The following is a 13,974-nucleotide window of genomic DNA, read 5'->3' as shown; positions in this document are numbered from 1 at the left end:
GTTGAACAATTGATTCTTATCAAGTGTTCGTTGTCCATCAAACAATATTCTTAAATAATTAAAATGGAAAAGGACCGTTGGAATCTAGCATTCCAGTGGAACCCGAAATGATTGATCCCGAGACTTAGGTCTCATTCTCACCAAACATTCGTCATTCACCTAAAACACATCTAATCAATCAAACTCTTTTCTCGCCGCCGTGCAATCTTCAAAACCTTTTCAGAAACAAACGAAATACATCTTGTCTTAAGATGATATAAAATAATGCTTCATTCACAATTGTTGAGTTGAGATAAGTGACGTTTTTCTGAATGTTGATTTGTAAATCCATTCAGTGTGATGTATACGTCTGCTCCTCATCTGTTTTGGGTAAAATAATATTTCTCGTCGATTAATACAAGACAGCTTTCGCTAAAATCGACCAACAAGCAAAGATTTTTTACCCAGAACTACGTAAGCCTTGAATTTTCTATTGCACTTGGAGATACGTAGGAGCAGGATTGCAAAATCTTGTCAGACCCATTAATAAAAAAAATAGGTTTAGTTCATTTCTTCTCCCCCTATAATAAAAACCTTTTGGGTCCTTTCTCATTAATAAAATTCAAAAACATTTCTCTTCTATCTCCTTCTATCCCAAATAAGTAGACAATTAGAAACTAACATTCAATTTGAAACTAACCAAACGGTTCCTGTTGAGTACAACAAACGTGAGAGACGCTAATACATTCCCTTTGCATAACCGACTCCTGAACCCTGATATTGTTTACGAGACCATATCTTATTCTTTCTTTTAGAAGTTTTATCGATATTTTCCCTTTTCCTCTTTGGGAATAAATAAAGTTCGGTGACAACTCTATAGTCCATCCTGCGAGCGTGCGATTGCACTCCGCGAGACCGTGTTCTCATTTTTCGAGGTGCGACACCAATCATGTGGAGAATACTTGCAACCATGGTGGTTATTGCAACTTCATGCACTTGAAAAGAATTAGCAGGTAATATTTTCAACATTGGTTGATAACCCTTTTTGGTTTGGGTGTTTATGAATTCAACGTTGGTGATTGTTTAATATGAATTGTGTTTAGGGAATTTAGGCACCAATTGTTTGAAAAATGTCATGAAAGATGCAGTAGGAGTCGGGGCAGGAGTCATTACAAGCATCAAAGTTATGAAGAGAGGTCTCATCGTAGCCGCATCAGTAAGTATGATGATAGAGACAGAGTCAGAGACTATCATCATGAAAGTGATAACAGAAGACGCATTCGAAGTCCTATTGGAAGGAGGAATCGTAGTATAGTCAGGGATGGTAGCGATGAGAGACGAGCTAGAATTGAGTAATGGAATAGGGAGAGGGAAGAGAAAGAACATGAAAATAAGGTTACTACTGATGAAACTCGTAATGGCTATAATGGGCACTTGCAAAATGCTAGCATATATCATGAGAATCATCAGCATCTACAATCTCCTCACGAGGGATATTGATGTGTTTATGTTACTAGTTTGTGTCCATTCTTTTTTTTTATTCCTGTATGTGTAGTGTTTGTATTGTACCATTTTTTGTAACGTTCCAAATTGTATCTCTAGTTTGAACCATATTTTATGCATAGATCTTATCAAAGCTAGTTTAATTGCATTCTTTAGTAGGTTTATCCATAGTGGTCAATGTTATTGGTGAAACAATGTTATTGGTGAAATAGTTGTGATTGAGAACAATGTTGCAATTTTGAATGGTGCATTAAGATGTTTGATGAAATACCTCTAATAACTTTGTCTTGGAATAAATTTTTTTGGATTTGTTTATAGAAGATTTGTAACCCCTTCAATCTAAGATATTTTTTTTAAAAATTTCATACTATCTTTGACGTGACGTGTCACATCAACTTCCAACAAAAACCAAAATTGTGAAATGAAAAAAATTAATAAAAACTATTATTTAAAGATTTTTTTAAAAGAATTAGTTATAAGAACAACAAACTCATTTGACCAATAATTTATTGTCATATAATCAAAACTAATCTAATAATAATAATAATAATAATAATAATAATAATAATAATCTATTTTTTTTACGAAAACCAAAATAATAAAGTTAAAAATAAAAAATTGCGAATGAATAAAAACAGAAATTAAAAGTACAGTTGAATCAAACAAAAATAAAATAAAATAATATTAATCCTACAACACACTAGAGAGCCTACGACAACCTACGGAAAACATAGAACAAAAGTTTTGGCTCCGTGCACATCAACGTGTTCATTTCTGAACCAAAACTCTCAGGTCCCATCATTCTTTCAAAACCAACGTTTTCACTTTTAGGACAATAAAATTTCAAATACTAAAAAGAAACCCCAAACACTGCAAAAACACACATTCAAGTTCATCACTAAGATGAAGGAAAGTGGAACAACAACAACAACAGGAGCACCTTCTTCTTCATCTTCTTCATGGAATAGGCTCCCTCCTATGCCTCCACAAAGATTTGGTAACTCTCTATTTTTTTTTTTGATAATTTTATATTAAAGTATATGTCTTTTGTGAGTACTTTTCTTTTTGGACATAATCCAAAGTCAAGAATCTATTAATATTTTATTAGGAAAATAGGATAGGCTAAACCAAAGTCCAAACGCTTTAGATTCTACAAGATATTAACATATGCTGGATTTTGATCATGTAAAAACAATTTGTTTATGAAAAAAAAGTAGGAATGTGATATAAGTTGATCCTTATTGTGGGTCCTTTTATGAATTAAATAAAGGGTTGGCTGATTTTTTTTATGAACAAAAAAGGGTTTGGTATAGTGATAGTATTAATAAATTATTCAAAAACTATAAAGATACACCTTGTTGTTGACATAAATTCCTTGTCCAAAAGGAGCTTTCTGTTTTATTTTTATTATTATATTGCTGGGTTCTGATTTCTATAGGTAGGTAGTAAAAAAATAACTTCCTAGATGAGGGATCTATTATGAAAAAAAATTGTCTACGAGTATTTGACCCTTTTCAATTTAAAATATAATATTAATTATTTTTTTCAATTATATTCATTAATTAATACTACTATTTTTACCATTCCAAATTCTAATACTTAAATGGATCTTTATTTAAAATATCAATCTCTCCTAAACTGATAAACTAATTCACTAAAAAAAAGTCATAATTTATATACACATATTTTGATATCACATCATTTGATAATATATTAAGAGATTAATTGTTATGCATCGTCAGTGTAAAAAATTTTATACTATCAATATATCATAATCATTCATTTGTATTATTTTTTAAATGTTTAAAATAAAAGTTAAACCTTTCAAATATATCAGTAGTTGTGATTAATTGACGGTGTAAAAAATCTTTACACTCTTAGTATATATCAATTAAATTCATATAGTAAAGATGAATTATCTGAATCACTATTTATTATAATAATAATAATAATAATAATAATAATAATAATAATTTAGATACCTCACATATTTTTTATTTGCGAGTCCAATTAAATTATTCTAGAATATGTTAAAAAATATTTACTTGTAAAAAGTTGAGTTTTTATTTTATTTTAAAGTTTTTAATTATTCTATATATTATTTACGCACCATGAGAAAATGCTAAAATGTATTTACATTTTAGAGATATATCCCTGGACACATTCAATGTACACACAATCTAGGTCATTCTGAGTGACGTCCAATTAATTGTATTTTTAACTCGGAGATGTCTCTCTGGAATCTGTTCCTACATGCGTTTTCGTAACGTATGCGCGGTAGTATCAGAGGCAGAAATAAAAAACTTGTAATTTGACAATAAAATTATCATTCATAATATAAAATCAACATTACATAGACGATTTCAACATAAAATGCAACATTACACTTCAATATCAGGTGGACGCTTCAACATCTTTAAAATATCTTTGATAGATCTTGAAATCATCGCTCCCTACTCAAGCAAAACTTTTGTTTCGAAATGGAAAAATATATTCCAAATAGCTCTTACATCTGCATTTGTCTTGAGCTTAAAGTTGCTGAACTCAATCTTTCCTCCGTTGTCAATTGACGGTGAACGGTACTTGAGCTTCATAATTTTTCGATTGTATCCGTAGGATAATAGATTATGCACTTCGTATTTCAGATCTGCAAGAGAGGTGTACTCGTTGAGTTTAAACTTTGCCCAGGTGTCGCACTAGAGAATGAGACATTTGCGACATATCAGATGATGTTTATTTGTGACATTTGAGATATTTTTTTGTTTGTGTGAAATAAAAAACAAGAGCATCTTAATTTATAGAAATTGTAGACAAATGTGGACATCACAAAATCTAACATGTTGACTCCGAAGATATATCTCCGATTCCACACCCTATTATCTTATTTCAGAGATACATCTCCGGAACCTCTCATGAACATGCAGAAAATAGACCTACTTACTTTGTTTGACAAATGAACAAATATTTTGGCAACGATAAAAAATATTATTAAAATATTAAGAAATTGAATATATTACACTTCATTAATATTGAGACATAATGACACACACTTATTTTTCTGGCTAAACAGAAAATTAAAATGAACCGAAATATTTTTCGACGACTAAATATATGGGTGATACCTTGTTTAACTTTTGTGCATTTGATTCTCTTTCAATGTTGCTTAATTTCTCGTACTCTGGCATCGTTTCCACCAAATGGTCTAGTCAAGTCTCGACTTTTATTGTCGAATGAGCTGTTAGCTCCGGTGATGTAAGTGATATAGGGCATCCTGATTTTAAGTACACTTGAACAAAATGCCGTGATTTTGAAAGTCACTCAATACACATAATGTGATCTTTTGAATTTTGAGGTTAGGCGGCGTGCAATGGGAAAAGGTTGCAGAAAAACCGTATCATGTATGATCAATACAAACTTTATTATACACGCATGCTATGAGGTGACCCATTTCAGAGAAGCACATCCATTTATCCTCCGGGTCCACTAAGGCAAGGAACAAGAGACTCATAGATTGCATTAAAGTTTTCTTTCCCTTATGACGTGTGTATGATTCTTTATGAGTCTTCAACTCATGAATAAGTTGATGACGGAAAAAAAGTATGATTATCTTCTCCTTTATCGAGTAAAGTCGAAACAGCTCGATAACCGCAATTACCGTCACCCTTAACAATGATGATCAGCTTGATGTATTTGTGCATAAAAATAGACATCTCGTCAATGAATAAAATCTTTGGTGGAGGCGGAGAAGGAGGTGGTTCGCTATTGCGAGCTCATTTGAAAATGTTTTTTTTGAGATTTTGGAGTTGACGAGTCCGAAAAAACTTTGTCAACATGTTCAAAATAAGAAGGAGACCGCACTGTTGAATTGTCACCCGGTGTAGGCTTGAGCTTCTTCAGAGCATCTTTTATTTTTACCGATTGAGAGGGTGGTTTCAAGTCGGCGATTTACGAATAAGCAAACTTCCTCAATTGTTCTTTGGTGTGGAGTTTCATATTGTCACCGACTTTCAAAAATCTCTCTTGTATCACTTCCCATTATGTAAAGATAGAGATATTCGATTTACTGTCTTTTATGACACCATCGTCATCAAACCTAAGTCTCTTCCAGTGAGTGTAAACCTCATCCATTCTTATCGGGCTACCAAGTTTCACCTTTTTTGCAATAATACAAGCACATGGGAGACCGTATGTTTTCACAATTGTGCGTCCACTATTTCCGCTATCGGAACCTACATTATCAGCTTATTTAGCTTCGTGAAAATATAATTCAAACCCGCTCGAGATATGTTACTGATCAATTGAGAATAAAGATTGTTGCCTTTAAATATATGTTCCAAAACTGTGATGCTCCAACCAAATGATGTTTGTATCTCATTATGCTGGTTCTGAATCATTTGGTTCACGGAGTCTCAATCTTACACAAATCGCCCTTACTATTTCCCAATCAATTCTTCAAAGTAGCATGGGCAGACTCAACTCGGTTAGTTATTGTATTCCTAAGGTGTCTAACCTGATCGATCCAAGCACAAATAATTTTCTCCTTCAAGTGGTTAAGAATTGTGATTTCAACATATTTCAACAACTCAGGATATTTCTGGCATACTTTCCTAAAATGCATAGCGGAATCGGCATATAACTCTTTAGTGGAAGATTTTACTATACCATTCTATGCATCCATTATTTTTTCCACAACCACACTTGCCTTCACCATTTTTTCATCTTCAGACTCTATCTGTTTCGTCCCTACCGCAGATTTAACTTGACTTTTCACATTCTTTGTTATGTGACACCTACAAAGTAATGCATAAGAAGTAGAAAATACCTTTGCAATTGAGTTCATCAAGACGATATCACGGTCGATAACAATCACTTTAGGCATCTCTTCTCGGTCCTTCAATATTGCCTGACACACTTCTAAGGCACAAGTAACATTCTCCTTTTTTTCGCTCTCTAGAAATACAAACCCAACAGAATAGGTCTTCTCAGTAGAGGTAACATCAACCATCTCCAATAATGGAAATTTGTACTTGTTGGTCTTGTACGTTGAATCAATTATGAGCACATTAGAAAACATGTTGAACAACTTGGTGGAATTAGGGTGAGTCCAAAATATATCTCTAACAGTAACTCCATCGTCGAACGTTCGCTACCTAGACACATAAGTGTTATCATCCAACATTTTCAAGAGTTGTTGCATTTCAGTTCTATCCCCACTCAGTGTCTTCTTAGTTTGGTACCGAATATTGTACACTTGCTTGATATTTGAGATGTTTTCGGGTCTTTTACGTTTCAAGGTTGCAAGTATATTTTTCAGTTGAACCAAATTCAATGTCATGTTGTCAGCAATGCATTTCTTCTCTTCCAGCATGAGACGACACACAATTGGATGACCGACTAACTTTTTACACAAGTATGTATACCACATATGACTTTAAATATCTATTTATTGTTTGCAAACATATAACCACGCAACTTAAAGGGACACTCACATTTTCTTGAATCAGTGTCGTCTCGTTAAATTTTTTGGAAAGGAGATATATATTTCCCGCTTCTATCCGAACCATTATCGAACTTTTCGATTACCACACCAAATCCAGGTTTAAAGGTCTCCTTACGAATCCATTGAAGCGATCACGAAATTTATAACAACACCTTTGACATTCAGAGACACAACATGTTTGGGGAAAATATCGAGGTGCACCATATCTAATGAAAACAATTACCACAGAACAGTAAATAAGTAATAATTATGTAAATAGAGCTGAAAAGTGAACCCAGACAGATACCAAAAATGCATTTCTGGATGAGTTCATACTCGTTTCGGAATGTATCTCCGAAATAAACACATGTTTTTCAGACAAAAGACAAGATTAATGTGAGCAATGAAGCTTGAAATAGATGATCTTTACCTGGAATTTCAACTTCTTTTTCTTCCTTTGATGTGATGAAACACAATATTTGAATTTTAAAGTGAAAATGTGGATTGAGAATGGAAGGGTTTTTGGTGAGGGTTGAGTAGAAAACAAGTATGATTGTGTGATCATGCAGCTCAGTGTTTTATCAACTTATTCCGGAGATATATCTCCGGAAATATCTGACATGCAAATATGACGGAAAATTTCAAATTTCAGCCCCAAACCTCCGAAGATGTATCTTCGGAATGTCCACTGGACTGATCAATTATCAATATATTTGTTAAAAATATCCGAAGATGCATCTCCGAATTATTTTTTAGTATTAATTTAGAATGACACTCATTTGATGTGTCATAATATTAATGTATGATGCGTTTAAAGATGTATCTCTCAAATTTGAGAAACAATTTTAATTTTTCATAAGATGTTTTCCAACCTATAGAATCCCATAAATTTTATTTTATTTTATTTGGTGAGAAAAGATAGTTTAAAAATAATAATTTATATACAATTACTTATTTTGTATTTGAGTCCAATCAAATCAATTCTCACTAACTAAAATGGCTACTATTTTTTTAAGCATTGAGAACTTTAATAAATCTCCAGAATTAAACTTATTTAAATTTTTAGTAACAACAAAATCATCCATATTTAATATATATATATATATATATATATATATATATATATATATATATATATATATTATATATATATATATATATATATATATATATATAATATATATATATATATATATATATATATATATATATATATATATATATATATATATATTATATATATATATATATATATATATATATATATATATATATATATATATATATATAATATATATATATATATATATAAAAGTATCAATTAAATATAATTTGATTGACTTTATATGTATTTAATTAATTTTTATATGAATCAAGTGATTATTCTTAAGTGATTAATTAACTCTGCCTAATAGATGAATCGTTCCAAAAAAACTCAAATTTATAACTTAAATGAAATAATTTTTGATTGAATTTTACTTATTACTAAACCATACTCTGAACTATCTTTACCCTTTCCTCTAAAAATCCAATTTCTTGAAATAAAAAAAAACGTTTTAGATGGATAATAAACATGCCATGTTAACAAGTTCTATTTTCCCCCCCACAAATTTCAGAAGATAGCGATGAAGATCTATTCGAAGTTCCAGACGTAGAAGCTACACAATGTCAAAGTGTTCATTCTGAAGCCACAAATCAAAACAGTAACCATAATCAAAGCAATGTAACAGATCCTCAACTTCAAACCGGAAAGCGTCGTCGAGGAAGAAACCCGGTCGATAAAGAGTATAGACGACTCAAAAGGTACGCACATAAATACATACTATTCGTTTAGATCAATTAAATAATTAATGTATCTGGATAATATATATAATAAATTCAATGATTTTATAAATAATTAAATTTTTTCTTATAAATAAGATCAGATGGAGTATAAGACAAGTTTTAACTATGTATGTGAAATTCATCTACCAAATAAGAACATTTAATTTAACGGTTCGATTCGATTCGATTCATAAATGTTACATACAGGTTGCTAAGGAACAGGGTCTCTGCCCAACAAGCTAGAGAAAGAAAGAAGGTTTATGTGAATGAGTTAGAATCAAGAGCTAAAGAGATGGAAGATAAGAACTCGAATTTAGAAGAACGTATTTCAACTTTGATGAATGAGAACACCATGCTCAGAAAGGTAACATAACGTAAAATGAGTAATTATTTTGTCAATTACAATATAGAACTATATAATAATGAAAATTTAATTCGATGTTATTTATTGTACAGGTTCTTATGAACACTAGACCCAAAGTTGATGAGAGTAACGAAGGATAATTTGTAACATTTCTAAAATGATAGTAATTTGTTATATTTGAAAATGTGCAATTGTTTAATAGTATTACGTTGAAGTAAGAATGTGGAATATGAGAATTATGATAAGTTTAAATGAATTTTAATTGTATTTTTTAGTCCATATTTTCTAAATTTAGTGATTTTGAGTTTGTTGAGTTTTCAAGCAATTTTAGTCTTCATATTTACTCCAATTTTGGAAATTCTAGTTCTTTCGTTCGCAAGTGTTACTGGATCAAGTTTCCACACAAATGTTTTATATTATAAGACTACCTAGAAATCTTCAAATTGTTGTTTTTGTAAAATTAAGGATATCTTGAAATGAGTTAAGTTTTTAACTTTTTAAAGTATTTTATAAGTTTATTTAAAAAAATAATTTTAAAAAATAAAATAAAATATGTTCCGTGATCATTCTCTTAAAAATAGTTTTAAAATTCACATTATGATAAATTTGTCATTAATAAAAATGTATAAGAATAATAGATAAACATGAAACAAACTCCGAAATAAAAACATAAATTGAGATTGAGGGGATTCAAAACATATACATCGAAGAGATTTACCCTCTTTCTAATTTTCAAAATTAAAAACCAAAATATCTAAAAATCTATTTCAGTTTTTTAGTTTTTAAAACTCTTTAATAGTTTTAAAAGGGGGATCATGTGTTAATTTTCATTAAAATAAATATTATACAAGAATATTAGGTAAACAGACAACAAGCTGTGCTACTACCATTTCTTGGATGATACAATTGATTCTCTTAAAAACTTTATTCATTATTCTATGAGAAACAACATTGTTATGCATGAGACTTTGCAGACTCAGTAAAAGATCCATTGATTCTGGTGATAGGGAACCAAAATTGTCAAAGACAAATGGTATGAAAACATGTTAATTATCAAAATACACTTTGTCATGCTTGTAAAGCAACTTTGAGAGTTGTCTATCCCACAACAAAACCTAGAATCCTCAGCCCCATCAGTGGAGAAACCCCAGTCAAGTCTACACACACATGTTTCCCTCCTACCCACCATCCGCACACCAAATCTGATGGCCTAAATATCGATCTCCCCTATTTTTGTTAATCAATAAATTCCCAAGTCTTTCTTTCTTCATAGATACCCTAACACACTGAAATATATCAAATAAGACAACCCTAACAAAGTCATGTCGAAATTTGAATCTTGGAAGCTGCTTACAATGAATGGCGTGTTCCCCAAATGTATCCAAACACGACTTGCAACAAACAGGGAAAACTTCAGCAAGTGGAAATAAGGGAATCATTAGCCGGAATTTAAGGATGACACGATACTCCATCGATGGCATATGTTGACCTAGACCATCAATATGGAAAGAAAGGAGTAAATCTTGAGCATGTGTTGTTTGCAAACAACCAAAAACTACATTCTGTTTGTGGCAATATCAAACTTTATATCCATGTCCTAAAGAGTTTTACTAAAACAATCACTCTCCAAACCATGTGTGCTTTATGAGGGACGACGTCCTTGCCAGTAAAACTCCTAAGGTCAAAATCTATAATTACAACACTAAGATCATCCAAGATTTGTCAAAATCAAGGTCCATACCATACATCTCACTATCTCTCAATATATGATTTTGTAATACCCAAGATTGAGTCATAGAAGCCACAAACGCGTATGAGGCAACCTCTACTTCTGAGTATAAACCCAATCCCCGACTCTAATAGGCAAAGAAGTCACTATCCATTGAAGGTCCCGGAATAAAGAACCTCCACCAACCTTAATTTCTTCAACCTTCCTTCGTAATTCTTTATCAAAACAAATAGTTGTTTTCTTCTTATGATTAGGTTGACACGTTCTAAGGCCAAAAATAGTTTGGCAATACCCGTGCAAGATCGAATTAGAAGAATCTCACTTTAAGGATCCCTTAATTGTAGCAAAAGATGCATTAACTCAATAGTCTTGGCCGCTCTCATTAAGGATAACCCCTCGATAAAGTCTTTATCTCGGCTAATAGCCATTGTTAGTTCTGTGTTTTTATGATTGACATCAATTTTGTTAAAACTTATATCACATCAAGATATTGAGCAAGATGTCATGACATGTTAATCAGACATCTTTGCATGTTTTGTTTTACTTCTTAGAAGATCATTTTATTATGAGATATATGAAGATTCTCTGATATTTAGCTATTATATTTGATTGTCCAAGAAGGTTTATTTTAGGAAATCTTGTTTCGTTTCCAGCTGTGCACTTGTTTCATAAAAAGGGATGTTGAGACATTTTAAGGAAACATTAGATCATATTTGATTTGATTCTGAAGAAGATTGTGCAGACTCGATGTCGAAACATTTAGGGAGACCGCAAATTTGATTATGCAAAACAAATGTCAAAACATTTATGGAGACATCAGATTTGATTATGCAGAACAGATATCAAAACATTTAAAGGGATATTTAATTTAATTTTGCAGAAGATTGTGCAGACTGGATGTCGAAACATTTATCGAGACACCAGATTTGCTTCTGCAGAAGATTGTGCAGACTGGATGTCGAAACATTTATGGAGACATCAGATTTGATTCTGCAGAACAGATGTCAAAACATTTAAGGAAACATTTGATTTGATTCTGCAGACTAGATGTCCAAACATTTATGGAGACATCAGATTTGATTCTGCATAATGGATGTCGAAACATTTAAGGAGACATTAAATTTGATTTGATCAAATATTATGCATAACAGATGTCAAAACATTTAAGGAGACATCAAATTTGATTTTATTTGTTTTGGATCTGCTGATTTTTATGCCTAAGCCCATGCTTACCAAGGGCTATTTAAAGAGGATGTTACTAAACATAATTGATAGAAAAGGAAGTTGCGCTGGAAATTGTCATTGTTAGGGTTTAATTGTCTTTTGTCATTTGTGAGTCATTCTAGTATCTCTTTGATACTTGAATTTGATTGAGTTTATTAAGTTGTAATTGTGAATCACTCGTGAGCTTTTAAGCAAGAGTGCATTATGTTACAATTAGAAGTATGTCTTCTGTTCTTGGATTATTTTTCAGTTGTTATCACTGTTGTGTAATTGAAGGGAAGTGAGAAGGGTCTCATATCTAGGAGAGTCTTAGATAGATATTCCACGGATAGTGATTAGATGAGAAGTTTGTAAAACCAGAGGTTGTTTAGAACTTCAAACTAATACTGTTATAATGGATTTCCTTCCTAGCTTGGATGCCCCCAGATGTAGGTGACGTTGCACCGAACTGGGTTAATAATTTACCTGTGTTATTTTCTTCCTGCTTTTTACATTGTTATTGTTTCTGGTGTGACATGTCCTGAACCTGGTGTCGTGACATAGTATACAACATTTATTATCTGCATAATTGTTTTTGGTGTGATATGTCCTGATCCTGGTGTCATGACATCGTATACGATATTTGTTATCTGCTTACTATTATTGTTGTGTCGTGACATCGCATACGACATTTGATATCTGCATACCAGAACTTTCAATCGGTATCAGAGCAGACATCCAACTCTGTTTCTGGGTGAGATCCGGGGAAGATACTTTTTGGTACCATGGAAGGAGGATTTGTTAACATACCACCCATCTTAGATGACACCAACTATGACTATTGGAAGGCATGTATGGTGGCATTCCAAAAATCTATGGATAGCAAGACTTGGAAAGTTGTCATTAAGGGTATGGAACATCCTATTGTGAAGGACAAAGATGGGAAGAGTACTACTGACTTGAAGCCTAAAGAGGATTGGTCTAAGGAAGAAGATGAACTGGCTCTTGGAGACTCCAAAGCTTTGAATGCTCTATTCAATGGAGTTGACAAAAACATATCTAGGTTAATAAACACCTGTACTGTGGCCAAAGATGCATGGGAAATTCTCAGAACCACCCATGCAGGCACATCTAAAGTGAAGATGTCTAGACTTCCGCTTCTCACTACCAGATTTGAGGATCTAAAGATGAAAGATGATGAGAGTAATCATGATTTTCACATGAATGTTCTTGAAATTGAAAATTCATCTAGTGCCTTGGGAGAGAAAATTTCAGAAGAAAATCTAGTTAGAAAAATTCTCAGATCCTTACCTAAGAAATTTGATATGAAGGTGACAACCATTGAAGAAGCCAAAGACATCAGCAAGATGAGAGTAGATGAACTTGTTGGGTCACTCCAAACTTTTGAATTGGGTATTAGTGATAAATCTGAAAAGAAGAACAAAAGCATAACTTTTGTATCCAACACTGAAGATGTAGAGGACCAGTGTGACTTGGATACTGATGAGGGAATGTATAATGCTATTGTACTACTTAAGAGACAATTCAACAAGGTGATGAAGGGAATGGACAGGAAGTCAAGACCAAATGTCAAGAACATCTCATATGACATCGGCAAGAATAGTGACTCCCATAGAAATGCAAGAACAAAAGAAAAACCCAATCAAGGAAAAGGTATTTAGTATCATGAATGTGAGGGTTTTAGTAATATTAGATCAAAATGTTTCATGTATCTCAAGAAACAAAAGAAGAGCTTGCCTGTTTCTTCATCTGATAATTCTGAAGGTGAAACTAATTATGAAACTGCTAAGCATGTTACAGCTTTCACTGGTAGATATGAATCTGATGAACATTCTTGTGATAAGGATGTCTCTTATGAAGAATGGGTTTCTT

The 13,974-nt window shown here is 32.1% G+C and overlaps 1 protein-coding gene across 1 annotated transcript; it reads left to right on the top strand.

The window, feature by feature from the left end:
- Positions 1-2,248: 2,248 nt before the first annotated feature.
- Positions 2,249-9,470, top strand: LOC127127729 (transcription factor HY5-like). The gene is made up of 4 exons (XM_051056993.1): positions 2,249-2,479; positions 8,578-8,764; positions 8,993-9,149; positions 9,242-9,470. The coding sequence occupies exons 1-4, from the start codon at positions 2,386-2,388 to the stop codon at positions 9,287-9,289; spliced, it is 486 nt and encodes a 161-aa protein (XP_050912950.1). The 5' UTR covers positions 2,249-2,385; the 3' UTR covers positions 9,290-9,470.
- The last annotated feature ends 4,504 nt before the right edge of the window (positions 9,471-13,974 follow it).

The sequence above is a fragment of the Lathyrus oleraceus genome, chromosome 3, assembly GCF_024323335.1.
Source record: "Lathyrus oleraceus cultivar Zhongwan6 chromosome 3, CAAS_Psat_ZW6_1.0, whole genome shotgun sequence".
Lineage (NCBI taxonomy): Eukaryota > Viridiplantae > Streptophyta > Magnoliopsida > Fabales > Fabaceae > Lathyrus > Lathyrus oleraceus.
The sequence above is the reverse complement of the archived record's forward strand: the minus strand, read 5'-3'. Positions and strand labels throughout refer to the sequence as shown.

Coding starts and splice junctions, on each gene's coding strand:
- LOC127127729 (XM_051056993.1), top strand. CDS start 2,386: ATGAAGGAAAGTGGAACAACAACAACAACAGGAGCACCTTCTTCTTCA. Junction 2,480..8,577: donor TATGCCTCCACAAAGATTTG/GTAACTCTCTAT, acceptor CACAAATTTCAG/AAGATAGCGATGAAGATCTA. Junction 8,765..8,992: donor GAGTATAGACGACTCAAAAG/GTACGCACATAA, acceptor TGTTACATACAG/GTTGCTAAGGAACAGGGTCT.